General features: G+C 52.3%; 1 protein-coding gene across 2 annotated transcripts in view; it reads left to right on the top strand.

Annotated features, from left to right (window-relative positions):
* Positions 1-26,103, top strand: part of NOS1 (nitric oxide synthase 1) — a gene marked incomplete at its 3' end in the record, with an annotated part of 69,113 nt that overhangs the window by 21,399 nt on the left and 21,611 nt on the right. For both annotated transcript variants that reach the window (XM_084648803.1, XM_084648804.1), the window contains exons 3-17: positions 2,904-3,041; positions 3,958-4,103; positions 4,757-4,919; positions 6,167-6,258; positions 7,751-7,892; positions 8,625-8,764; positions 9,318-9,492; positions 10,931-11,032; positions 12,151-12,345; positions 13,582-13,667; positions 17,531-17,675; positions 18,163-18,267; positions 18,945-19,003; positions 23,542-23,658; positions 25,924-26,098. In XM_084648803.1, the coding sequence (XP_084504929.1) occupies positions 2,904-3,041; positions 3,958-4,103; positions 4,757-4,919; positions 6,167-6,258; positions 7,751-7,892; positions 8,625-8,764; positions 9,318-9,492; positions 10,931-11,032; positions 12,151-12,345; positions 13,582-13,667; positions 17,531-17,675; positions 18,163-18,267; positions 18,945-19,003; positions 23,542-23,658; positions 25,924-26,098 (1,980 nt within the window). The remainder of the gene's footprint in view (positions 1-2,903; positions 3,042-3,957; positions 4,104-4,756; positions 4,920-6,166; positions 6,259-7,750; positions 7,893-8,624; positions 8,765-9,317; positions 9,493-10,930; positions 11,033-12,150; positions 12,346-13,581; positions 13,668-17,530; positions 17,676-18,162; positions 18,268-18,944; positions 19,004-23,541; positions 23,659-25,923; positions 26,099-26,103) is intronic.

Raw genomic sequence — 26,103 nt, 5'->3', positions numbered from 1 at the left:
AGAGAGCATCATTTAATCACGTGACTCCAGGAGCTGAGGCGACCACATGCTGCCCAACAGAGCATGAGCAGGGAAAGCGAGAGACTCCAGAGTCCATGAGAACTAAGGAATATGATACGGTAGTATCAGATGGTGTTACCTTTCTCCTCCGACACGTGCACATGGAGGAAGGTACCAGATGCTGCGACTGATCCTGTTGTCATTGTAGTGAGTAGCAAAATCCCCATTTTCCGGCATCAAAGACACTTTTAAAAACTTAACTTGTCGAAGGTTTTTGTGAAATCGCCGCCGCCCAGATCGAGCTAGTACAGTATGGTCATGTGGCTGCTGCTATCTAGCCTGCCTCAGGAACCCAGGTCATACATGGCTACTCCTGCACTTGCCACAATGTGGTTTCAGAGCATTCCTAAACAAGACGCATGGGAAGAAGCTTTGGCTTTGCTGTTCTCCATTAAACACTTCCGCCTTTCTGTAAAGCAGATACATTTTCACATGGAGCAAAGTGATCTAGCAGGACATTCAGGGCAAATGCTGTTCTCGGTTGCTGGAGCTGTTCCACTGAGAAGAGGGAGGTTGGCTTTGGATTTTCATCAGTGCGACAGAAAGCAGAATTCTGCATAGTGCAACGAAATGCAAAGCAGGCTGAGGCCCAAGGAGACAGTTGGAGCTCTCATTCTAATTCCTGCCGCAGCTCTAAGAGCGGATGCTGCTCGAATGTCTGATGACTTGCCTTCCCTGGTGGGTTTTAGTACATAAGCCTTTTCTTGTGGTGGTCAAGTGATGGCTGGGGGTCCTTCACCAGTTATCTTCACAGCTATCTGGCCTGTGAAATGTGTCAAGTGAGTGACCCCCTCTGAAGAGTGAAGGCAGTTTCCTTGTCTGCATTTCAATGTGGAAGGGAGGAAAAGTTAGATCTCAGAGCCGCAGATGAATCTTAAGTGACTAGATCCTTTAAAGGGCTTTCTAATAACATCGGATTAAAATATTTAATCGACGTGTTGTTCATATGGGTTCCATCATTTTCCTTCCAGTGTGTGCTCACCGGCAAAGCTAGTCATGTTGAAAAACGGGCTTTCTTCATCACAGCTGATCTTTCCCCCATTCAGTGAGGTCATAATGCCAAATTTGTGCCATCGCAACCATTTCATGATGTGTATAGATGTCACGAGCATAGGACTCCAGCATCTCTACAGGATCATGGAGAAGGAGCATGAATATCCTGCATTTTTCCATATTCTTTTTATTATCAATGCAAAGAGTTTTGTTTTTTTTAAATCTTGGTATAAATTAGCCCTGGTCCACACTACAGCATTAGGTTGACGTGATGCAGCTTACGTCAACCTAACTCTGTAAGCCTCTACACTAAAATGTCATTGCCATCAATGTAACTTGCCCGCTGGGCCGACTTAATAACTCTACATCCACAAGAGGCATAGCGCTTAGGTTGATCTAGTGAGGTCGATGCAGTGTCAGACACTGTGTTGCTTACATTGACCGCTGCTGGCTTTCAGAAGCCATCCCACAATGCCCCACACTGACAATTAAATCGATACATGTGCTCCCGATGACGATGTACACCAGTGATACAAGGAGCATAATATGGACATGAAAAAAGCAATTTAATTACTGCAGTGGCTGTATGTTGACTTGCATAACTTGAGTCAACATAATTTTATAGTGTAGACATAACCTCAGAGATGGACCTGAACCACAAAGTTCAGATTCAATGTCTGGATCCAGATCCAAATTTCCCCAAAGTTTCGGCAGTTCAGATCTATTTTACAGAGAATGCCTTGAGATGCCAAGCTTTGCTGTGGCTCCAAACTTTCCCCAAACTTGAGTGGATTTGGATAGGATGCCCCAGTTTGGGACCAGATCTTTTCTCCGTGGAACATCCAACCAGGCCTTAGTAATACTGCGTGATAACACTGCGCTCTGCTGAAAGATCTAATTCCAAGATGGCATATCTCCCCTTCCAGGAGCAATCTGGTGTGGAGCTTTTCACATCTTCATGGAGTTTGTCTGCCAAAGCAGATTTCCTCTGAAGTTCACTAGAACTCATTTTTCCCTGGTGTCACTACAGGATCTCTGCAAGCCAAGTGTGTTCATTGCTGTGTCTTGCACAATGAGGTTCCCTCTGAGATCCTGGTTTGGCACACACCTACATAGGATATCAAGGAGACTTAGGAAGTGGGGGTGAGAGGGGCGTGGTCCAAGTACACATAATTCAGAAGTCCTTTCACTTCCTCCCGATGCTTCTCCTTAGCCTTACATTTCTCCAGCATAAAGGGACACTGGGGAGGCCTGCTTTCTGTTCATTCCCGTAGAGTTATTGTCAGATATTAAGACAACCTTCCTTAGAGAAGCCAAACCCACCAGCACTGGCTTTGGTGCATTTAAAACTATGGCAGATAATCCACTAGTGAAGGTAATGTAGGGAGAAAATCTGACATTGACAGGGAATGGACTAAATGATCTATTAATTAATTTCAGTGACTCTTTCCTCTTTCAAGGTTAGGCTTCTTCTGAACAGAGTTAACTTTGCAGCTATCCAGAGTAAATTTTTTGCCATCCTTTCACCTTGGTATCTATAGGTGCAGGGGCTTGTTTGAAGGCTCTGGGAGGGTTTTGGAAGGAAAGGTGCTCATGGGGGAGGGTTGCGTAGATGGAAGTGGAGGTGTCTGAACTTGAAACTGCAAAGCAGACTTTGAAAATAATTTTATTGTGTACAATATTCACTAGGGTGTAGGTCAAGACCACACAAGTCTCACTTATGTTATCCAGGCCTCCATAGGTGAAGAAGTCCATTAATCCAAGATCCATCTGCTGTTGCATCCTACACTTCTCCTGTAACTAATCAGTGAACAATAGTCTGACACATCATCATTTTTTCTCTCCTCCAGCCACCACCATCTGGCAGACAGTCCCCAACAAAGAACTTGGTGAATGGAAGCCCTTCTAAGTGCCCACGATTTGCCAAAGTCAAGAACTGGGAGACTGGCTCAGTGCTTCATGACACTTTACAACTCAAGACAGCCATGGTGAGTGGGACTGACTGTTTTGGCCAATGTTTTCTGAGTGTAGTTGACCAAATCAATGTCTCTAAACCCGATTTAACTGGAAGAATTAGAGTTGCTTTGAATAAGTGAGCCCATCTTGTGGGCTGCCATGGGGCCTTCAATGAGCTGCTCTGTCGTGGGCTAGGCTAGAATGAATCAAAAAGAGGCAACTCAGCTCTTCTGAACCTTCAAATGCTGGTGGAACATGAGGGTGGGGATGATTAGAAATGCCACCTGCATTATCCCTCTTTCAGTCCCGGTGTTCTCTTTTCTTGGCAATAGCAGTAAATGAAATGGCTTGTGGGGTAGACTTCTAGGCCGATCGGTTGTAGATTCCGCAGGGAAATGTTGCAGAGGTGCTTACCCCTACAGTAGGGGGAGGTATGGTGTAAGGGAAGGGCTACTATAGAGTGTGGAGATGGGAAAGTAAGGTATGGAGGTGGGTGTCTGTTACCTCCCAGCAGTTGCCAGTGGCTGGATGTAAAGCATTGAAAAGAAGGCATTTGCCTGCTGCTGGCAGAAAGGAGGATGCAATGCGATTGTTTCCTCCACGGATGGTATGGAGACCAGCTTGCAGGAGAGAGGGTGAACATGGAGCTGTAACAGAGATTTAGGTTGGACTCTTATGAATCTCACTTGCCCGAGTCACGGTTATAGGTCAGATAGGGTGAGGAACATCCCTCAGTCGTATGCCTGAGATCAGTGCCTTCTCCCTCCCCCCCGCCACAAAATAAAGTGCACATGTGAAAGCAACCACACTGGAAATATCACCATTTGTGCCAAATCCAGAGCTGGCATTTCATCAGCGTTCGTGCAGCCCATCCTGTTGGCCATGTCAGCGTAACCAGTGGTGCATCCAGTAATCTATGGTTCATATGCGGCCCTTCCGTCCTTGCAGGCCAGTGCGTGCACAGAGCAGATCTGCATGGGCTCAATAATGACACCCACCCAGCATGTCCGGAAACCAGAAGACACCAGGACAAAAGAGCAGCTGCTCCCCTTGGCTAAGGACTTCATTGATCAATACTACTCCTCCATAAAGAGGCAAGTCTTCTGGCACTCGCGGGTGGTGTTGCTGGTGGGTTTTTAACGGGAGCTACGCAGTGCAGTAAAATACCTCTGACTTGTTACCGTCAAAGCTGGGTGCAAACTCAGACTTGGTGGTGTGATCAAATTGCAGTGCCCAGAGTTAGCCGATAGTCGGATCACTAGCTCTGCACGCACCAGCTCCGTGCACACCCAACGGCCAGGCCATTTGAAATCCGTGCTAGCCTCCAAAGAGCACAAGACTGCAGACGTGCATTTATAGGTCCATAATGGTGCTGCTCTATGTTGGACAACCTTGTGCTTCCAGTGGTCTGCATCCGTGCTCTGTGTGTATGTCTAGCTGGGTACGCAAGCAGGTGTACATGCATGTGGCATACTGATCTGTCTGGAGACCGTCATGCACAGGTGCAGCCAGGGAGATTCCCTTCCACAGAATTCCATCCTACAATGTGGCATCTCAGAATCGGACCCGTGGCTCAGAGGGGAACTTTTGACCCCATAATAATCATGATTGGTCCAGAGTTACCTCCAGCTGGCACGTGTGTACGTGTACCGGAACCAGACTGCATACTTGTGTACAAACAGCATCCAGCGCTATCCGCTGCCCTACAAATTGGAGTTGGTCACTTCCCCTTTCCCCATGTTCACAGGTTTGGCTCCAAGGCCCACATGGAGAGGCTGGAAGAAGTGACCAAGGAGATTGAAACCACAGACACCTACCAGCTGCGGGACACAGAGCTGATCTACGGAGCAAAGCATGGCTGGCGCAATGCATCCCGCTGCGTAGGCAGGATTCAATGGTCCAAGCTACAGGTAAGCAGCAGAGTGCTCTGGCTACAGCTGGCAGATTGCTCTTAGAGGGATTGATGAGTATGGAAGGTAAATCCAGGGAGACCCGGCTGTTTCTCTGCATGCTAAGGACACAGTGACGCATGCTTGTGGCTCTGGGCAGTAAATGTAAGGAACATGCCATCCTTTCACCAGGGTATCTGTAGGTGCAGAAGCTTGTTTGGAGGCTCTGGGAGGAGAGCGCTTTGGAAGGAAAGGTGCTCATGGGGGAGCATTGCATAGATGGTGGTGGAGGTGTCTGCATTTGAAATTGCAAAGCAGACTTTGGAGGTAACACTATCATCTTCCGCAATATTCTGGGCTCCTACTTGCCACATGCTACTTTCAAATCTGTAGCCTTGCCGTGGATGGAGGCCACGGGGGGAAATCTCTGGTGAAGTCAAAGAAGCTATGCCAGGGTTGTATGGAGCCCCAGCCCCAATGTACTTTTGACTCAGAGTTGGGAGGGAGGCGTTGTCTGAGTGCATTTCTTCCAGTGACATTGGGCAGTGGCTGCAGTCTGAAGCCAGACGCCAGCGGGCACACACATGAAGCCGTCACTCCAAAGCTGATGAGCAATTTCATACAGGGCCTCAACACGGTTTGGAGCTAGGAGGCCCAGCCTCTCTCACACAAAGTGAAGCTTCCTGCTGCTTTTGTTTTAATTAATGTCTGGGGGAGCACGTGACTGTGAAAAGGAAAGGACTGGCTACAGCCAGGCACAGTGCAGGCAGATGCTTGCAAGCGTCCCTGCACGGCTCTGCAAAGGAAGGTCAGTCCTTGCTTACATTGGCACTCACCCCCTTCCCCTGTCATGCCACTGCCCCTCAATCCTGGCTTCAATCACTGATCTTTCGGCCCTGGGGCTCCCTTAAGAAGAGACTGCCAGAGCCAGAGTTGATGGTGGCTTTGGTTTGCTGACCACGTGTGTCTGTTGCTCTTTGACGCTGGGGACTGCAGTAGGCTGACAGCACTGAACAAATTTCAAGCCTGGCTCACCCAGGATTTGAGTTTGGCTCCCCAGAGTGGAAAGGGCTGAGGTTCGAGGTGCTGAGATACTTCAGTGGCAGGGAGCATGTATGTGCTAGACACTGCATACAGCTCGCTAGATCCTCGTCTCTTCTATCGCGTCAGCCCCAGGGCTTTCCAGGGAGCTGGGCCTGCTCTGGAGGAGACGCAGGCTTCTTTAAGAACGAGCGAGTTCTGCAGACCATCCCTTTCAACTGTTGCAGGTGTTTGATGCCCGAGACTGCACCACAGCTCATGGGATGTTCAATTACATCTGCAACCACATCAAATACGCCACCAACAAAGGGAACCTCAGGTGAGTCCCCCGCCCGGGCCAAAGGAGGGAGCCCTGGCTCTCAATGGGAGGGGGCTGTTAACTTTTTAGATCTACTTAACGTTTGTGTTTATGGCTTGGAGTGACAGTAGTGCTCTCTCCCAATCACCTGGCCCTGGGAGCCTCTGACCTGCCATTAGTCGGAGACTCGGGGTCACAGGCTCCTTTGTGCTGCGTGTTTCTGCTGCAGTTCTAACCGCGCCTTCCATGTGCCCAGCCTCACCTTTTGCACAACGGCATACTCCCTGAGACCATTGACTCGCCACTCAGCTGGGGGGGGTGGAAGTGGGCTGAGCCACCAGCCCAAGCGTGAGGACAGACTGTCTCCCTGCTCTGGCCGGCTGTGAGCTGCCGTACCAGGTTCTACAATAACTCGGGCCAGACTGAAGGGCCTTCCTGTGAACTGCTACAAATGCAGCATGCAGGCTCGTCCTTCACTTCCCTCCGGCAGAATGCTACCACGTGCCTGTGACTGAATCGCTGGAGCGTCCCAGGTTCCGAGTTGGAGTGTCCGGATGCCGGGGGCAGGAGCTGCTGAGGGGACGGAAGGAGTGTCCCTCCTGTCCATCTTGCCTGCTCGCCCTTGGGCCAGTATTTCTTCCAACTGTAGAGAAGCAATAAATTAAACCTCTCTGTTGCCCCTCTACCCACTCCACCTAAGGGCAGGAAGTAAAACGTAGCCCCAGGGCCCTCCTGGGCTACTAATGCTGAATTCTGCATCAAACCTGCGCGTGTTTAAGAGTGAATCGCAGTGTCCAAGCGATCAGTATCCTGGCGATCATGACACTTAGTGCTTGTGATTTACCAAGGAGGGGAAGTATCAGTATCCCCACTTCCCAGTGAGAGAGACTCACTCACTCTGCCCAAGGTTATGGAGTAAATCAGTGGTGGAGAAGGGAACAGAACCCAGGTCTGCTGGGCCACTCTGTCTCTAGTTGCTGAGCTGTAGAGAAACGTACAATGTATTTCTCCTGCTGTCTCCTGCTCCTCTCTCTTTCCTCACCCGCTGGATGGACCTCCCCCTCCTCCTCCCCCTTATTTTCTGGTGGCCTGTTTGAGCTATAGGCTCATAGGTCACTGGAGCGAAGGGAAACCACTGAAAAGGAGATGAATTTGCCAATGAAACAGAACTCTCCCTCTGCCCCCACTACCTATTTGCCACACCTCGGTACCTGGTCTGCAGACAGGACTGTTCATCTCAGGGGGCACACCCACATCCATAAGGCACAATGGTAGTAGCTGGAAAATCAGTTGGAAAGCGGGCTCTTCTCTTTCCCTGGCAGGTACGGAGGTTAATCTGGTCTCGGGCATGTTCACAAGCACAAACCATGTGGCAGAAAGCATAGCGGGAATGCTGGCAAGGGCTGTCCATCATCCCATGCAACCCCGCTCAATCGCTGCAACGAGCACATGCCCTCCCGGCTGCCGCCTTTCACATCGCTAATGCCAGCGCCTTCCCATCCGTTCCTTTCAGGTCTGCTATCACCATATTCCCCCAGAGGACGGATGGCAAGCACGACTTCCGAGTCTGGAATGCCCAGCTCATCCGCTATGCTGGCTACAAGCAGCCAGACGGTACCATTCTGGGGGACCCAGCCAACGTGGAGCTCACAGAGGTAAGCAGTGCAAAAGAAAAAAAAGGAAAAAAATCCATCCTTCCCAGGTCCGTGTCCAGCAGGGGAGTGCACCACAGCTGACCTCCCAGGGTGCTCAGATAGGATGGGGACAGCTGCGATATTCTACTACAGTGTTTTAGTCCATCTAGGAGACCCACTCTGATTTGCTTTGCTTTTCCCAAGACAGGTCATGAGATGCTCTGTAGTACCACTAGAGGGACCCTTAGTATTGCCGTGTGAACTTGTATTTGTGCTTGTGTGTTCACGCACCACTGCCCTCTGCAGGGTGGAATCAGAACTTCTCACTTGTGTTTCACAGACTCTGTACTGCTACAGACTAACAACACTGTAGCTCAGACAGTGGTTTGGAGCAGGAGGTCCAGGTTCTAAACTTGCTGTCACCTGCAGGTCCCAGGTGGCTCATGGCACACCACACAGTGACAAGTGTGAAGTCCTAAGTGGCCGGGGATTTCTTCCCATAGTCAGTCTCTGTGCACCATAATGAGAATGTGCTTATCACCTACCTCTTGACTGCAGAACACTCTCCTATTAGCTCACACGTGGCTCAGACTCAGTGGAGACATCCCTTATTAAAACAAAAAAGTACAAGAGACTACTGTTGTACTTAACAGCCTACCGCTTTGCAACCCCCACATCCGGCCCACAGTGCCTGAGAGAGTGCTGGGCAGCCAGCTTGGCGAGAATATTAACGTGAACTCTGTTTGGCTGCAGATCTGCATCCAGCAAGGGTGGAAGGCTCCCAAGGGGCGATTTGATGTCCTGCCGCTCCTCCTCCAGGCCAACGGCAATGATCCCGAGCTCTTTGAGATCCCCCCGGAGCTGGTGCTGGAAGTACTCATCAGGCATCCCAAGTAAGCTAGAGCACGTCCGGGTGCCGCTGCGGGGGAGGTTCTGCAGAATTCTGCTCTGCTGGAACCACCTACGCCTTCTCACAGTGTACGGCACGGCCTTTCCTGTGGCCTTGCCCGGGGGGCTAAATGGGATGGGGCGCACATTCAGACCTAGAGTCCCACCAGCATGGAGTTGTGCCCATTTCTGCCAGTTGGTGCAACCCTTAGAGCTTCCTTCCCCTCGGTATGGAAAAACTGACACGGGCTTGAAAACCAGTGACCCTGGTCCCTTTCTCATGGATGGATGGCAGGGCTGCTCTCGCATCACTTCAGTTTCTCCTGTCCCTCTGCCCTGAGCCTCCTGCCATTCGCCTGTTCTCCCCGCCCCGCCCCACAACTCCCCTGCTGTGCTCGTTCCCAGGAAGGTTCTGATGGTTGCTGAGAACTGACTTGTTGCAATAAGACAAAGCTGCCTTCAGGCTTCTGTGGAATGACTGTTAGGGGTAAATGCCCCCTTTGTTCCCCTCCCCGTGAGGATCCAGCAATCCGGCTGACCCCACTGTGTGCTCGGCAGGTTTGCCTGGTTTAAGGACCTGGGGCTGAAGTGGTATGGTTTGCCGGCGGTGTCCAACATGCTGCTAGAGATCGGAGGCCTGGAGTTTACTGCCTGCCCCTTCAGCGGCTGGTACATGGGCACTGAGATCGGAGTCCGCGATTACTGTGATAACTCTCGCTACAACATGCTGGAGGTAACCCTGCCCTCGGCTATTGCCTGCCTTGCCTTGGGGCAGCTGTGGGGCTGGCGGGGGGGCTTTGGGGTGTACAGAGCTACTGGGAGCAGAGCACCACGCTGGGTGCGTCCCTGCTTTGTGGGGGACAGTAAAGGAAACTGAAGGGCTGCCTTAAATAAGCTCTGAAGATAAAGGTGAATTCCAGCCATGCTGCCACATCAGGGCAATGTGCCCCGGGGAGCCCTGAGCCCAGCAAGTCCCTGGTATGTTACTTGGGGTGGGGAAAGTGGAAGAAATGTTGGTACTAAACACACCCAGATTGGGGCTTCCCCACCCCATGCTGAGGAGTCCCCGGGGGGAACTCTGATGCTCCTCCCCCCACACCCGGCCAGCTCTGCAGCTTCCCTTGGAGACCTGGGGGTGCCACACCCGGCTCACTCCTCTCCCCATCCTCTTTCAGGTGCCCTGCCCCATGGTGGAGCCGTGCCTGCTGTCAAGATGGCCTTCAGTGGCTCAGGGCATGGGGAAGCAGGGCACAAACCCCAAATTGGCTGTGACTTCTATAGCCCGGGCTAAGCACTGGGGATCTTTCAGTTATGCTTCGTTATCCTTGCCCCTCAGAGTCCCAGCAGCATAAAGAGACAGTCCCTTCTTGTTAGGGCCTTTTTTCCTTTCCCCCTTTGCTCGTTGAGCAGCAAACTCAGCTGATGGAAGGAATTCACTGGCATCACTCCTCTTCATGGTGGAGTAAGAGCAACCAGCGAAGCCTTTTGTCCACTTCAGTGTTCCACGGTAGTTCATCTGGGGTCGATGGACCTTGCTTGTGGGGCAGGACGTATCGTCTTCTGTTAGAGATCAGCACTTTACACGCGTTAATGTCTCTCTCCTGTCTGGCAGTGGTAACAGCCACAAACGCTTGCAGTACAAAAGGCTCAGCTGTTGCCTTATACCAGGGGCTACAGCTGTTACACGTGAGATTCGTGCAGGCAGCGACTCACACGCGTTCCGTAACGTCGAAACACTCGGCACAGGGTTAGAACTAACGCCCGGTTTAACAACCCTACCCCCCAGGCGAACCAGCCAGGCTCCAGCTCTGTATTTGTCAGTATTCCAGTGAGGCCTGGGTACCTGGGCATGAGCTGGCACCTGGCCTGCCAGCATCACACCTGCCCTCCCCGCTGCGATTGCCCAGAGCCCCTGTGCGAGGCTGGGCACAGCCAAGCCCTGACTGTTCAGGAGGGAACCGGGCCAGCAGGATGAGGTTCTGTGAGACAAGCAGGTCCTTTGCCCTGATTCATACCCAGCAACCTTGCCTCCAGTCATGGAAGTTCTCCATCAGATGCGGAGATGGGGCCTTGCCTTCCCTTAGCTCGCTCCCTAGGGCAGAGACCTTTTCAGACCTTGCCTTGCGGCCAGGACTGAGCCCACGCTCACCGATTACTGCGCGTCTTTGCAGGAAGTAGCCAAAAAGATGAACCTGGACATGAGGAAAACCTCGTCACTGTGGAAAGACCAGGCGCTGGTGGAGATTAACATCGCTGTTCTGTACAGCTTCCAGGTACTCGAGGGGCAGGACTTGCTGCTGCTGGAGCTTCAGCACAGGCATCCCCAAGGCTTTGGGGTTGGGGATGAGACTGGCCCCATCAGGAACTGGCGTGGGAAGGGGCCATAGAGAGATCTGCCCCAGGGCCTCAGCAACTAGTGGTTTAACGTGCTTTCATGCGGCACTGTCCTGACACGGAGGTGAGGGTGACTAAAGTCTGGGCAGTGCTGCTCAGGAGGGGCTATGCCACCTTTGGGCCCTCCCTAATTTGGGGTTGTTCCAGGTGCCGGGGTTGCCCCCAATGGAATTTAGCACGCTCCGGCCACTGGGCCCGGCACCGACGGGTGGTGTAGGGCTGTCTGCATCAGCCCTGTGCAAGCTTTTCCCTGGGGGAATTTCCAGCTCCTTTACATGGCATGAGTGGCACAAAAAGGGTCAAGGATCTGGCCCTGGGTATCCACATTTTGATTTAAAGGGATTTGAGATTTTGTCTCATCCAAGCCAAAACTAGTGATTGGGGCAGAATACTGCTTGGCACCAGGCGAACAAGGAGAATATCTCTCCACCTTAGTGTGTCTGCTCTGGGAGGGCAGGGGATACACACGGGTAATATCTCTCTTAGCCAGCTGCATCTTCCAGCAGCTGTTTTCCTGGGAGTTTTATACGAGTGAGCTGGGAGAACAGTCCTAGAGGAAGGGAACAGTGGCTGGTCCCAGAGCTGGACTCCAAGGGTAACAATGACCTTTGACCAGCCCACAGCAGAGCTTAGGAGATTCAGGGTCCCTCCTACCTGTCAACCAGCTCAGCATAATCAAATGTTCCACTGTGAAGGCTGTCTCCTCAATCAGACCCCGCCAATGGGCCCTTCCAGTTGGTTCCTCACGCCCCATTGCCACTGCTGGACATCTTCCATTGGAAGGAGGAACTGAGCTTTCAGCCTTTGACTTCTCCTAGACAGAAGCCGATTGTTGTCCTAATGTCCCCTGCAGTTCTTGGTGGGGATGCTCCTTTTTAGCCCTCACGGCAGACTCGGCTCCCAGCCCAGGGTCCTCATGCTGCCTCCCGACTCCTGTCCTCACTGCCCAAGGAGCATTAGCCTGCAGTTACTACTGGCTCTCTCCTCCCTCCAACAGAGCGACAAGGTGACCATTGTGGACCATCACTCAGCCACAGAGTCCTTCATCAAGCACATGGAGAATGAGTATCGCTGCCGTGGGGGGTGCCCGGCTGACTGGGTGTGGATCGTCCCACCAATGTCCAGCAGCATCACCCCGGTCTTCCATCAGGAAATGCTCAACTATCGGCTCACGCCCTCCTTCGAGTACCAGGTACTATCCATAGCCGGGCTTCTGCCGGTGCCGCACACCCTGCCCCTCGCACACAAGGGTGCCATGATAGGCAGGGGCAGCAGGGTCTACGTTCTCCACCCCAGCTGTGGACTGGCTCTGCATTCCAACAGTTGTTCCTCTGCAAGGCGGTGGTGCTTGTTAACAAGCCTGATTGTTACAAGGCATCAAGGTATAATCAGAGTCAGGTGTGCAGCCCCCCTGCACAAGTTGCCTTCCCCCAGGGATGGTGGCTCTTTGCATCTCTGCCAGAGCCCGGAGAATCATCACGGTCCCATCTTGAGCCCTTCATCCCAGCAGAGCACCTTCTGGAGCTCATCGGCCCTGCTCCTCAGTCAGCCGCGGGGGGCTGCTGTCGGCCCCTGCCAGTCACCCCTTCCCTTCCGCCGCCATCTAGCAAACGAGCAAGCTGCTTCTGCCAGCTTGGGGATGGAAAATCTGACTCTGGTCTCCCGCCTGGGTGTGCAGAGCATAAGCACTAGGCCACAATGTTAGCAACAGAGCACTGAGCCCTTCAAAGAATGGGACAAGGGACCCTGAGCAGATGTACCTTCGTTCACCGAATGTCTGTGCACCTGTGGCTTTCGTTCAGTGTGGCCATTAGTCTAGATCCCATAAGGAATCACCAGGAAAGGGAGCCATTTGTTCATCTGTATTCTCCATCTCCCATGAGCCCAGAGCATTCCCTGCCTTGATTGTGGAAATGGCACTCGGTCCACAGGAACTGCGCAGCCATTGATCCTTTTACCTAGCCTCCACCCCTTATTGAGGCCCTTTGGAAAAGTGGAGGGGTGCATTCCTGCATCTCCCTTCTGACAACACTCCCTGGGACAGCCTCATTTCCAGGAGGCACAAAGGGCCTGGTCCTCCACCATGTTGTTACAAGCCAGCAACACCCTCGCTGCCTTGCGACAGCATGTTGAAACCCTGGGGCATCCAGCCATACCTCAAAGACATGGGCATCTCTAGAGAGGGGCATCTCCAAGCTTAAATAGCTGGGTTGTGGAGGGCAGGATGGGGCTACAGACCAGCCCCCAAAATAAAGACCAATGAAGAGGGTCTGAGGCCAGCTGGTCCCTAGCAATCGGGTGTTGTGAATGTCTCTAAACAAGCAGTCTTTACAAGCGAATGCAATTCCATTGCCGGGCCCCACAGACCTGGCACTTGTTGAATAACACAGCTCTGTCCCTCAGCTGATGACCCTCTTTTTCCTCCTAGCCTGACCCTTGGAACACGCACATCTGGAAAGGGGTCAATGGGACGCCTACCAAAAAGAGAGCCATCGGTTTTAAAAAGCTGGCCAAGTAAGTGCCCAGGAGTAGCTATCCCCCCACACCAGGAGCCAGAGCACTGAGATGCGGCACACAGATCATTTACTGTTCAGATTCTGTGAGGTGGGGTTGCCGTGTGCTACTTGAATTACTGCGGCGTGGGCAGCTCCTCGCCCACCAGGATTCCCCCATTGTCTTTTGAAGGCCTCTCCTTTTGCAATGTCATCTTGTGTGGCCCAGGAGAGAGGTGTCTGGAGAGGTGGGCAGCAATTGGGGTCTGCCACGGGAGCAGTAAATGGGAGGGTGAAGGTATAAAATAGCTAAAAATCCTCATCGGGTCTCTTCCCACAAATCAGTTCATTCTCCAGCAAAGTCTCTCTAGTTGTTCCAGCACTTGGAGAGAGACTTCAAATGGCTCCTCTTCCTTCCTCTCTCTGGGGTTATAAGGCCTGATTCTCCTTTCTTCTCCCCCTATGACAATGATGTAACTCTGTTGCTGATACTCCCAGTTAGCGCTGGTATAAGTGAGAGGAAACTCGTGCCCACAGAATCCTTTTCTTTGCTATTTGGGATGCTTCAGCCAATCACTCCCCTGCAGTTCGTGGGGGCCGAACCCTTTGTCAGTGTGAAAGGAGAATGGCATGCAGAGCCTTTATACATATGGACATAAGAGATGGGCTCAAACTAGGATCCTGGCTCTGGACAGCCCTTGACATTTTGGAATTGAAACTTGGGTCCATATTTCACAGCTAGTCCCCATCCCTTCCATGGGCAGAACAAGCCCCCTAGAGCTGGATACCCTGGAATGCTGAGCAGGGATCTGCCCAACTGAGCTGAGCAACTTTGGACAATCTTGGTATTTTATTCCTGGTCTGGAAGCCTCCCCACCATGGGGGTTGGGTTGGGGGAGATGTCCCAAGAGGGGAGGCAGAGTGGCCTAGTGGAGAAAGCAGTGGATTAGGACTCAGGAGACTTGTATTGTATTTCTGGATCTACTCCTGGCCTGCTGCGTCACCTTGGGCAAGCCACGGCATGCCTCTGTGCCTCGGTTTCCCCATCTATAAAATGAGGAGAATACTGACCTCCTTTGTGAAGTGCTTTGAGATCTACTGATGGAAAAGCACTGTATAGGAGCTAGGTGATATTATTATTAGCCAGTAACATGCACATTATGTCACAGGCAACCTGGCCATGGTCAATGATGCTACACAATCATCTAGACACTGCTAAGCCGGTGCCCCTGTTGTTGTGATTCTATTCTCATCCGATGTCCCCCAGCCCTTCCATTAAGTTAGTTTCCATGGTTGCATCCATGAAGCCACCGCACCATGAATACATTCTTGGGGCCAGTGCCTGGCACATGGGTTTCAGCGGGAGTCTGGGGGAGGTAGAGGGTTCGAAAAGATTAAGTGAGCTATTAAGTTAGAAGAGGACACAATGGCTGTTAATTATAGCTGCTCTGTGTGTGAGTACGTAATTGATAAACAGCTTTATAAAATGTGAACTTGGCAGGTAGGATTTTTAAATAATATCCCCTCCATTGTTCTTGGTGTGTAGGTGGTTTCAATTTTTTTTGGTCAATTTACCATTAATTCCGCCTGGCTCTGAGCTAATCTGCTTTTTGCCCGCTCCCGCGCACAAGATGGGAACGGTTGAGCGAGCAAAACATTCCTGACCAGGTGGGGTTTCATTACAAGATGATTTAGATGCTGTCCAGAACTGGTTGAAAAGGAGCCAGACAGTTCATCTCTCAGCTTCCTCCTAGACCCATCTGTACTTTTGCTAAGATCTGATCAGTGCCAGGGCCGGGGGGAGGCCAGTGGCATCTGAAATGAGTGGGTGCAATTGACATGGAAGGGTGAACTCAGGAGCCATGTTGTAGCAGCAGGTAACAACCAGAATGAATCAGACTGAAAGCAGGATAGGAACCGCCCAGAGGCGAGTACCTTGAGACTATATTGTGGGGGGGCAAAGAAATCCAGTTCAGGCTTTTCCTTTACCACATTCCAAAAAATCTCCTCTCTGTCTGAAACCAGGGCAGATTTTGATAGTGGACACCCTTCACCTGTAACCACGTCGGTGGGGGAGGAGGGGAAGGGCTGGGCTTCCCTAATCAATTCTCATTGACGGGTCTCTCCCTGAAGCATCCAATGTAGCTGCAGCTGGCTCCCCATCAATGCACGTCTGTTCTGATGAGGGCACTAGAATCTCACCAGGCTGCTGGAGCAGGGCTGACACTTATCAGACTTTACGTTGTGTTCCAATTTGGGCAACCGAGACTTTTTCAACCCACCTCTCAAATGTCAACAAACTAAATCAAGCTGCCACGATTTCCGTGGCGTCTCCGTACCGAGATGCCGTGGCTGATTCTGCCTGGTGTGCTGCAAGAGACACTGGCTGGATCGGGGCCCCGGCTCTAGCCTGCCATTTTGATGGATCCGTTTACAAACTTGGTGTGACTTTAGAAAAAGGAGAAAATGTTGAATATTTTTGAAAGCAGAACTCCAGTCCCTGCAACCCAGCTCTTATGAGTAACTCTGCCATAACAAACAAGCGTGGACAGCGTTGTATTCATGGCCTTACAGTGCAATAAGAAATCTGTCTCTGCTACACTTTTTTTGCCCCATATTTTCCACGGTTGCTACCAGCACTGGCAGGGGCAGAAGCACTAGTGTGGACAGAGTGGTGATGGCCACTGATGTGGTAGGTGCGGTGTCATGCTGGGTGTGTCTATATGGGAGCTGGAAGGTCGGGAAGACACACACGTGCTAGCGTTGATCAAGCTAGCATGCTAAGAATGGAGAGTAGCAAGCGGGACGAGTCACCCCAAATACGTGCGTGCTGTCTCAGACCGGATGGTACTCCAGATGCCCAGCCCCTCCTGCTACTTGCACCACTGCATAGACTCATGAAAGATCAGGGTTGGAAGGGACCTCAGGAGGTCATCTACTCCAACCCCCTGCTCAAAGCAGGACCAATCCCCAATTTCCCCTCCCCCCGGATCCCTGGGACATGTCCACTGGGACATGACGGTGATCAAAATGCAGGGTTTTAAGTGAACAGACACCCTGGCTGATTGGGGAGAGGTGCAGGTTCAGTTTAGTTAATAATCCACACTATTCCCAGAGCAGCCCAGGCCAGATGTAAGTCCTGGGCCCTGTGCACCGGGAAGGAAGTGTGTGTTTTTTCTTATTCTAACAAACTCAAAAGCCTTGTTGACTTTCCTGTTCTCGGAAACAAAGAAACAAGCCACTTCCCAGATACTGTCTGGGCGTGCACGAGTGCAAGATACAAAACATTTTCTGGAGGTCTGAGATCTGACAACATGAGAGCGCAAGCTGGCAGGCTTCCCTTAGAGCCAGCAGCACACTGGTGTGTTTCCACAGGCAGCAGGGGACTGGTTCCCACTGCCTTGAGCCCTGTGCAGTTACTTACAGCTGGGCAGAGCGTCGAAGGCTGCCTCTCCACCAATGTTCCCTCTAATTTTTGACAGGCCGTGTGCGCAAAAAATTTCTTCTGTGCAAATTGTTGTGCTTCTGTGCAAATTTTTGTGCACGCAGTGTTTTGCCGTGTGCGCGGGGTTTAGGATCTGTGCGTTTGCACACGTGCACAGCTTAGAGGGAACAGTGCTCTCCACCCAGGCAGGGGTCTCCAGCCGCCTCGCATGGCTGTAAATCGTGGCTGAGTGGGGCGCAGTGGCTGTTTAAAACCATTCCTCTTACGTTTCCCCAGACTCTAGAACTCTCACCCCATGTTGTGAACTAATAACTCCCCCGTGATCACACAGCCATGCTTGAAATCCAGGAGAGAGAGAGAGACAGAGGGAGATGGGGGGGAATTGCATACTGGGCTTCTCATGTCCAAGTATCTTATCAAGGCTTCTACTTGCTTCCCAGAGCCGTGAAGTTCTCTGCCAAGCTGATGGGGCAGGCAATGGCCAAGAGGGTCAAAGCGACCATCCTCTATGCCACGGAAACGGGGAAGTCCCAGGTCTATGCAAAAACCTTATGTGAAATCTTCAAGCACGCTTTCGATGCCAAGGTAGCGTTACCAGCTCTCTGCCCATGGAGAACAGTGCACGGGACTATGTGGCTTACGTACACCAGGCCCAATGCAACGAGTTGCTGGGCTCCCTTGACTCCCAGGGACTTTCCTAGGAATTGCAGACCCACAGCACCTTGCAGGACTGGGCCGTGGGACCGGTTAAGGGACCGAGGCCTGGATGCCAAAGAAGCTGCCTTCAATTTGAACACGTTTGGAGAGGCTTGTGGGCCCAGTTTTCCCCTCTGTTACCCATTTAGCCCCATGGAAGTCCCCAAGGAGAGCAGAATTTGTCTCTCTCTTAAGTCTCTGGGCCTCCTCCCTTAGCCTTATAGATGGGATCTCAGTGGCAAGTTCTCTGCCAGATCCTCGGGCCAATGGTAGAACTGCACAGAGGCTTTGGCCCCTAGCTGTAAAGCCCAGACAGCTGAATGGCAGTGAGTCTCCCTGTGCAAGGGGCTACTACCAGCATCTCTGTCTGTCTCAGGTGATGTCCATGGATGAGTACGACATAGTCCACCTGGAACACGAAACCCTCGTCCTGGTGGTCACAAGCACCTTTGGCAACGGAGACCCACCAGAGAATGGGGAGGTAGGAAAGACTTAAGAACTATCCCAGTACCGCACATGGCAGTAATGGTGGGCCAGGGGGAGTGGCACCCACCTGTAGGCCCATTCATTGCGGAGAGCGGGAATCATAGTGCAGTGGTCAAAGTACATAGCTGGGCATCACGGGACCTGGGTTCTGTCCCAAACCTGCCCCCCACTTGCTGTGAGACCTAAAGTTTGCCTTAGTTTTCCCATCTGTAGAATGGGAGAACATCTGTCTTGCCCCCAGGGAGGCTGTGAGGTTTAATTAATTAAAAGCCTGCTCTAGATCCCATCAAAGTCAGTGAAAGGGGTTGGATCAGGCCCTAGAGTCCATCAAAGTCAGATTCAGTGGGTTGGATCAGGCCCTCAATGCTTAGAGACCCTTTGATGTACCGCACCATACAAGGGCAAATTATTATTAACCTGCGGATGTGCTTGGTGCTGTATGAACCCTCAAGGCTCTGGTCCTGGCCCCAGTGGGCTTACAGAGCAATAGATGAGTTCAGTCCCAGTGCACGGGGCAGATGCCCCACGGCTGGGTCCCACTGGTGAAAGCAGGTGGGGGCCTCTAAAGCAGGATGGTGCAGCCACCCGGACCCACACTTACATTTGGGTGTCCTGTATGACAGTCTGTGGAAGTGACGGCCCTGCTGTGTTTCTCTCTCTCTCTCTCTCTAGAAATTCGGCTGCGCGATGATGGAAATGAGGAATCCCAACTCTCACCTGGAAGAGAGGAAGTAAGAGACTCAGACAAGAGCCCTGCCTCACTCCCACCACAGCAAAGCTGGCCCGTCCCTGGGGAACCAGGCACCACATCCATCCCTTGGGTTAGCTGGCCTCTATCCCAACAGAGGTTGCACGTTTATGGCCTGGGGAGGGACTCGTGTGTACTCAGGCAGCCGGTCCTAGCACTGGCCTTTCCCCTCTGGACCAGGCTGAGGTCACAGGTGAAACAAACCTTGGCAATTTCACTCCACTCCACTGCCATCCAAAACTGGCTTCTGGGTCTGTAGGGACCCAAGCAAGAGACCAGGTCAGGTGGGCTCTGCTGAGGGAGAAGAATGCAGCCTTCTGAGGGAGTGTGGAACTGGGCCTGGTATATCCTGTGCTTTGCTAGATGAGGGGGAGAACCAGGTCAAGAGCTGCCTGGTGGCCCTCCCAGAAGAACAGGACTCCGGACAGTTGCTTGTATGTAAAGCTGATCCAGAATTCCAGAGTTTGGAGGATTGCAGTGCAGGCCTGGCTCTAGGGCAATGAGTCTATATACCTTCCCTGGCATGAAATCCCCTTGCATGTCATCCCCTTTCCTCCCTCCAACAAGACACTGGGTCTAGCCCAGCAGAAGTTCCTGGCTTGGTAAGAGATGGGGCTGGGAGAGGGGTGTTACACTCTCCTTGACGGATACCATTCCTTTCGGTTAGTTTGCCATGGGGGCAAAGCCGGTCACCCCTGCAGAATCGTACGGCTCTGGTCTGGGCAGGAGAGCACTTGTTGGGAGAAGCGCACTGGAGAAAGAGGAAGGATGGCCCACTGGGGAGGGTGCTGGCCTGGGGCTCAAAAGACACATATTCAATCCCTTGCTCTGCCACAGACATCCCATGTGGCCTTGAGCAAGTCACTTAGGGTACGTCTCCATGGCAAACAGAACAGGACACGGCAGCAAGTCTCAGAGCCTACGTCAGTTGAGTTGGGCTCACGCAGCAGGGCCCAAAATAGCAGTGTAGATGTTTGGCTCTGCATGGAGCCTGGGCTCTGAAACCCAGGGAGGCGGAAGGGTCCCAGAGCCAGGCTCCATGCAGAGCCCCAACATCTGCACCACTAGTTTGCGCCCCACAACCCAAGTGGGCTGAGCCGGGCTCTGAGACTCGCTGCTGTGAGGTTTTTCTGCGTTGTAGCCGTACCGGCTCTCCGCCTCGGTGAAGCGGAGAGAGACTTTGAGAACCGTGAGGTGCTCAGATCCTGTGGCAGTGAGGACACAAGGCAGACTCCTGTTGCCGCAAGATTGAACGCAGAGACTGTGAACTCAAGATGGGCCCGAGGCAAACCCAGAATCCAGCTTCTCCAGGGGTTCAGAATGTGGATTCAGATTTGGCAGTTGTGTCTTTCTTTAACAGCAGCTGTAGCAGGGAGTTACCTGGTCTGGCATCAGGCCTGTCTGCTGCCTCAGTTTCCTCCCTCAGTGCAGTCATCCTCAGCCTCATAGGCTGCTGCTGTGCTCTTATGCAGGAGCCTTCAATGCACTGCAGCCCTGAGGTCACTCAGTCCTCGGGCTTAGCCAGAGTTCTCTCTTGCTGAGGCAAAGCCGGACCTCTAAGGCCCCTCTGTCCTTTTCACAAGTCTTTAGCCCTTTACTGGGCTCAGCTCCAGCCCTCTTGGGCTCCTACCAGTCCCTTCCTCCCCTTGTTAACTGCTGATGGCTGCAGCCACTTGCAGGTTGGCAGCTTGGGGGGCACCCATGCCAACCCTCTATTACAGGTCCCCAGCCATAGGACTCCAAGCAATAACCCAAACTGCCCTGTCGTCCCTGCACGGGGCCTCTTCCTGCTTGATCTCCCAGGTCTGCTGTCCTTGGAGTCTTTCTCCTGATTAGTCACCGGCCACCCTTATATCTCACAGCAGGCCTCGTTCTTAGTCACACGTGACCCCTGCACTCTCATTCTCTTTGCCAGGGAAGGTGGGCTAACCTTTTAAAGGGCCAGCTCACCCTGCGACCATGCCATACAGATAAACACCACTAACACAGAAATGGAGCCCAAACTGGGCTCACTGCTGGCCTTTGCATGGACTGCTTTTCATAGCATAGACCGCATCTTCACAGAGTTTCCTGGCTCTCTCCCCTCCCATTCGCTGTCTCTCGGCCCTCTCCCCTGCTATCGATAATGGGCTATCATCCCTGAGGCAGCCCCAGCAATGGCTTACATGGAAAAGGACAAGAAACTATGGCATGTATTTTAGCTTCTTTTAATGCAAACTAGCTGCTGCAAACAAAGAGGAGCCAGCACCCTGCAACCAGCCAAGTGTCTGTGGGCCAACAGCAAGTGCCCCATGAACTACCGGTGGTCCAGGAACCACAAATGTGTAGCTTCCAGAGTAGCAGCCGTGTTAGTCTGTATCCGCAAAAAGAACAGGAGGACTTGTGGCACCTTAGAGACTAACAAATTTATTTGAGCATCAGCTTTCGTGGGCTACAGCCCACTTCATCGGATGCATGCTGTGGAAAATACAGTAGGATGATTTTATATACACAGAGAACATGCAACAATGGGTGTTACCATACACACTGTAATGAGAGTGATCAGGTAAGGTGAGCTATTACCGGCAAGAGAGAAAAAAAACCTTTTGTAGTGATAATCAAGATGTGTGGCTATGCTTTGAACATACAGGAGTAGTTAAATCAGATTACCACTAGGTGGCAATGTTTCACAGCTTTCTCTTCTTCCAGGCAGCTCTGTATCTTTGTACTGCCAACCCTAAACATTGAGATTATTTAAAAATGGTAAATGTGTTCTTTTTATTTGCCTTTAAGCCTTGAAGGATCACCTTTTCAGCTCTTCTCTGCAACTACAAGGGCTAGTAACTTTCTTTAAAATGCTGAGATTCTCACACAGATCCAGATGCTGGGGCTTCAAGGGAGACCCCGAATATAGAAAAACTCCCCATAAAATCGCTTTAGGTGGGCTGAAAGGCCTGGGGATGTTAAAGGGGCCTGGCCTCAGTTTATTGCCGTGTTGTGCAAAAACACCTCTAAGGCGCACGAGTGCTGTGGTCAAGCTAAGGTTGTGTCCTTCCTTGAAGGAAGTATGGTTTGGGGTTAGAGCAGAGGACTGGGAGTCAGTTTTCTGGCATCTGTTACTGGCTCTGCTACTGAAGCAAGATGAGACTTGGGCAAGTCACTTGACATCTGCCAGAGTTAGTTAAACATTTGTAAAGAGCTTTGAGATCCAGGTTGCTGCAGAATGGCAAAGTGTTAAACATTTATTGGTGGTGGTTATTATTTCAGGGGTGACGTACAGCATATTCCACTTAATTGAGACATCCACTCCCTATGAATCTCTTGAATTAACGTAATGAGGATAGTGAATGGTAGCATCTGCTGCTTAGTCAGGACAGAATTAGTATCTGGCCAGTGGTAAGTGTGTTTTAATCAGATGTTAAAGAGGTAGGAAAGTCTTGGCTCTGGTCTTCTCCTTCAGAAGTTAAGAAATGGTGGTCAAGTGCAGCGGATAACATGCTTGTGCAGAGCAGTAATGTTAGTTATTTGCACACTGATTGTGGTGGTGTTGCAGCCCCAAAGTAGCCTACCCGCTATGCGGACATGTCATGTGACAGATCCCTACAGGGCTTGCAATTTGAAAACCCATTATGGTTTTTAGTGGCCTCTTCCCCTAAACTGGACAGCTGATGAACCAGGACAATAGGCCACCCCCAGAGGTATCTCCGTGAAAAGGATTCCGCTGTGTTGTTCGTGTGTGTCACCTCCACGCCGGACGCTTGCGATACACCATATTACGGGGTGTCCTGGCAGGAGGTTGTAGTTGAGCTGTGAGGTGGGCAGCAACATATAACTCAAGCGTCTGAGCTCGGCACTGGCTGCTGCAGTCACGGCCAAGAACAATTTGAGCTGTTGGCTACTATCTTTAAGGGCCTGAACGTCCTAGAGCCTGGCTATCTGACAGACCGTCTCAGTCCTCCATGTCCCACAGTGAGCTCTGGGGACACTCTTGCTGTTAGCATGGACCTCTCCTGTAAGAGTGGCTGGAGTTTTTCAGTACAGGACACTCCCAGCTTGACCACTGTCCCTTTGGGGGAAGCCACCAGAACCCAGGGACAGTGAACTTCAGATCAGGAGGTAAAGAGCACTTGTTTATGCGCTAAGGTCAATGTTTCTGCTTCCCCCACCGCAGCAGATGCCGTGAACTGGGGACCTCCAGAGTGTGTGAGTCTCTGCAGCTTGAGCCAGGCTGGCCAGCTGGGGCTTGTCACAGACTCACTTCCTCTGTGCATCGGGAGGCATGTAACGTACACTGAGGGTGGATTGCACCCACTGCAGGGAAGGGAGGGCAGCTCCCTGCTCCGCTGTTGGCATCACTAACAGCCTCCCCTGGGGCAGGCAAACAGCAGAGCCCTGAACTCCGGCCCTGACTGGTGAGAGCTGTCCAAGCTGCGCCCCAGTACCCAGCACTCGCCTGCCCATCCTACCGCTGGCATGGTGGCCCAATAGTAGGTGTAGAGATGCCGCGGTTGCCGTAATGCTTGTTGTCGTTGCTGTTTGCAGGAGCTATAAGGTCCGTTTTAACAGCGTCTCCTCATACTTGGACGCACGGAAGTCTTCAAGTGACGGGCCCGAAGCCAGGGACAACTTTGAGAGCACAGGGCCTCTGGCTAACGTCAGGTGAGCAGGATGGAGAGGGAGGGAGCTGCTAGCTTCTTGAGGGCTCAGCCTGTCTCCAGCAGGCAAGGAGAGAGACGGGAGAGTGCAGCTGCTGCAAAGGACCCAGTACCCATGTTTTAGGGCATGCCTGCCCTGTAGCGCTCTCTTTTGGCCTAATGTGGCCCTGGAGGCACTCCCTGCCTTAGTTTCCCTTCTCTCGGGGCCCCTTAAGAATTCCAGAGAGTCCAGAAGGGTGTAACATGCAGTTCCCCTGCTGGGTTCTGCTTTATTAAATCCCCAAATAAACTTGAAATAAAGACTCTCCCTTGGGCTCAGGGGTCGCAGAGCCACTGAGGCTGCCGTCCTCCTCTTCAGAGCTGTGGGCTCTGGGAGCTCCTCGCTCTGGGCGCCCCTCCTTGGAATTGAGCCCGGATGGCTTTTATCTGGCTCAGGTGCTCGTTGTTCAGTTAACTACCTAGATGGGTTCCTTCCCCTTAAATTAGCTGGTCGGGGTAGCCTGGACCGGGGGCCCATTACAGAGGCCAGCAACCCCATGATATCTGCCAAGCGGTCCTGCAGTACCTCAGAAGCGGTGAGCACAAACCTCTGGGCAGTCTGAGAACCAGGGCCCAAGCCCCAAACTGGGTGTGAGTTCTGTACTTGGATTTCACCAACCAACCATCCATCAAGTGTGAACTCCTCAAGCACTAGAACAGCCTAGCCATGGAGTCCCAGGTCGTTCCCTTGGCTACTCCGAATCCTCGGTCTTGCCACCCAGCTAAGCCTGCCTCTGTGATAGATAGGCTCTTTCACCAGCCATCGCAGCGCTATTCAGGTTACGCCCAGTCCCAAAGGACCAGTCACTTACCCCAGGTCAATTGCACCTTAGATCTCACACCAAAGACAACGCATGAAGCCAACCCTATAATAAACGATCTGAAGATTTATTATATAGGAAAAGGAAACAAGAGAGTTATGCACAGGTTAAAGCAGGTAAACACACACACACAGACAAATGAGTTACAAGCTTAACTTTCAAAAAGTAATAGAAGCTTCTATAAGAAGCAAGCTCTATATGTCCTCTAGGGCTGACCCAAATTAAGCACTGGGGATCTTTTAGTTACGCCTCGTAATCCTTGCCCCCCAGAGCCCAAGCAGCATAAAGAGACAGTTCCTCCTTGTTGGGGCTTTTTATTTCCTTTCCCCCTTGCGCTTTGAGCTGCAAACCCAGCTGATGGGAGGAATTCACTGTCATGACTCCTCTTCATAAAACAGGGGAGGAGAACAATCAGCAGAGTCTTTCGTCCCCTTGAGTGTTCCGCAGTAGTCTGGCGTTGATGGGCCTGTCTTGCTGGCCAGGCCGTCACACCTTCTGCTGGAGATCGGCACTTCACCCTAGTTCACGGCTGTCTCCTGTCTGGGGATTTGCAGAGGCTCACCACGCAGAACGCTCAAGTATTACCTTAGAACAAGGGCTACAGCTGTTACAAGTGAGATTAATGCAGGCAGCAGCTCACACACAATCCATAAGGCCTAAACACATTCTGACACCTGCCAGGCCGGCTCCAGCTCTGTGTTTGTCCGGGTTCAGTGGAGGCACGGGGACCTGGGCCAGAGCTGGCACCCGGTCTGTCAGAGCCACAGCTCCCTGGAGCAAAGATCTCCTCGAAGCAGCTGTGCAACGGGTAAATAACCCCAGCTCCCTGAGCTAGCCTGGCTCGATGTCTCTGTTATATTCACCCCCTTCTCCTGACTGACTTGGTCAGTGCACCCTGACCTCCTGGGTCTCTAGTCACAAGGCATCACCCCAGACCCGCCAGATTAACAAGCTGCGACTCTCTGTGCTTGGCTCATCTACTTCCCATGGGGCGTCAGCCCTGGCTCCGGCCTCTCCTGCCTGGCACTTTGCTAGCCAGACCCCACCAGTCCCTGCCAGGCAAAGCCAGCCGTGTCCCTGCTGCCCTGGCATGGGGTGGCAATGCCTGTGGTGGTTGATGCCCCCGTGGCTGTTTCCTCCCAGAACTGGTGAGGCATGGTTGCCTCTGTAAGGTTTCCTCCCTTGGTTGCAGACAGGGGAAGGCTGAGGCCTGACGCCCTGGTTTTGGGGGGCCCTGAGGGCTGCAGAGGAGTTTCCGTGCCTCTCTTTTTCTGCTGGCGCTGCTGGGCCCCCAGGCTGGGCAATGCCGTGTGGGTGCGAGCCCTGCCTCTGCAGGGAGACGCTGCCCGCTCTGCCTCTTGTCTCTGCTGTCGCCCTCGGGTAGCTGCAGCTTTCCGGTCTGCTTGCAGGTTCTCGGTGTTCGGCCTAGGATCGCGTGCCTACCCCCACTTCTGCGCCTTTGCCCGTGCCGTCGACACCCTGCTGGAGGAGCTGGGAGGGGAGCGCATCCTCCGCATGGGGGAGGGGGATGAGCTCTGTGGCCAGGAAGAGTCTTTCAGGACATGGGCCAAAAAGGTCTTCAAGGTAGT

The sequence above is a fragment of the Lepidochelys olivacea genome (assembly GCF_965140295.1).
Source record: "Lepidochelys olivacea isolate rLepOli2 genome assembly, chromosome: 15".
In the NCBI taxonomy this organism is placed as follows: domain Eukaryota; kingdom Metazoa; phylum Chordata; order Testudines; family Cheloniidae; genus Lepidochelys; species Lepidochelys olivacea.
Note: the sequence above shows the minus strand (reverse complement) of the source record. Positions and strands in the feature narration are given on the sequence as shown.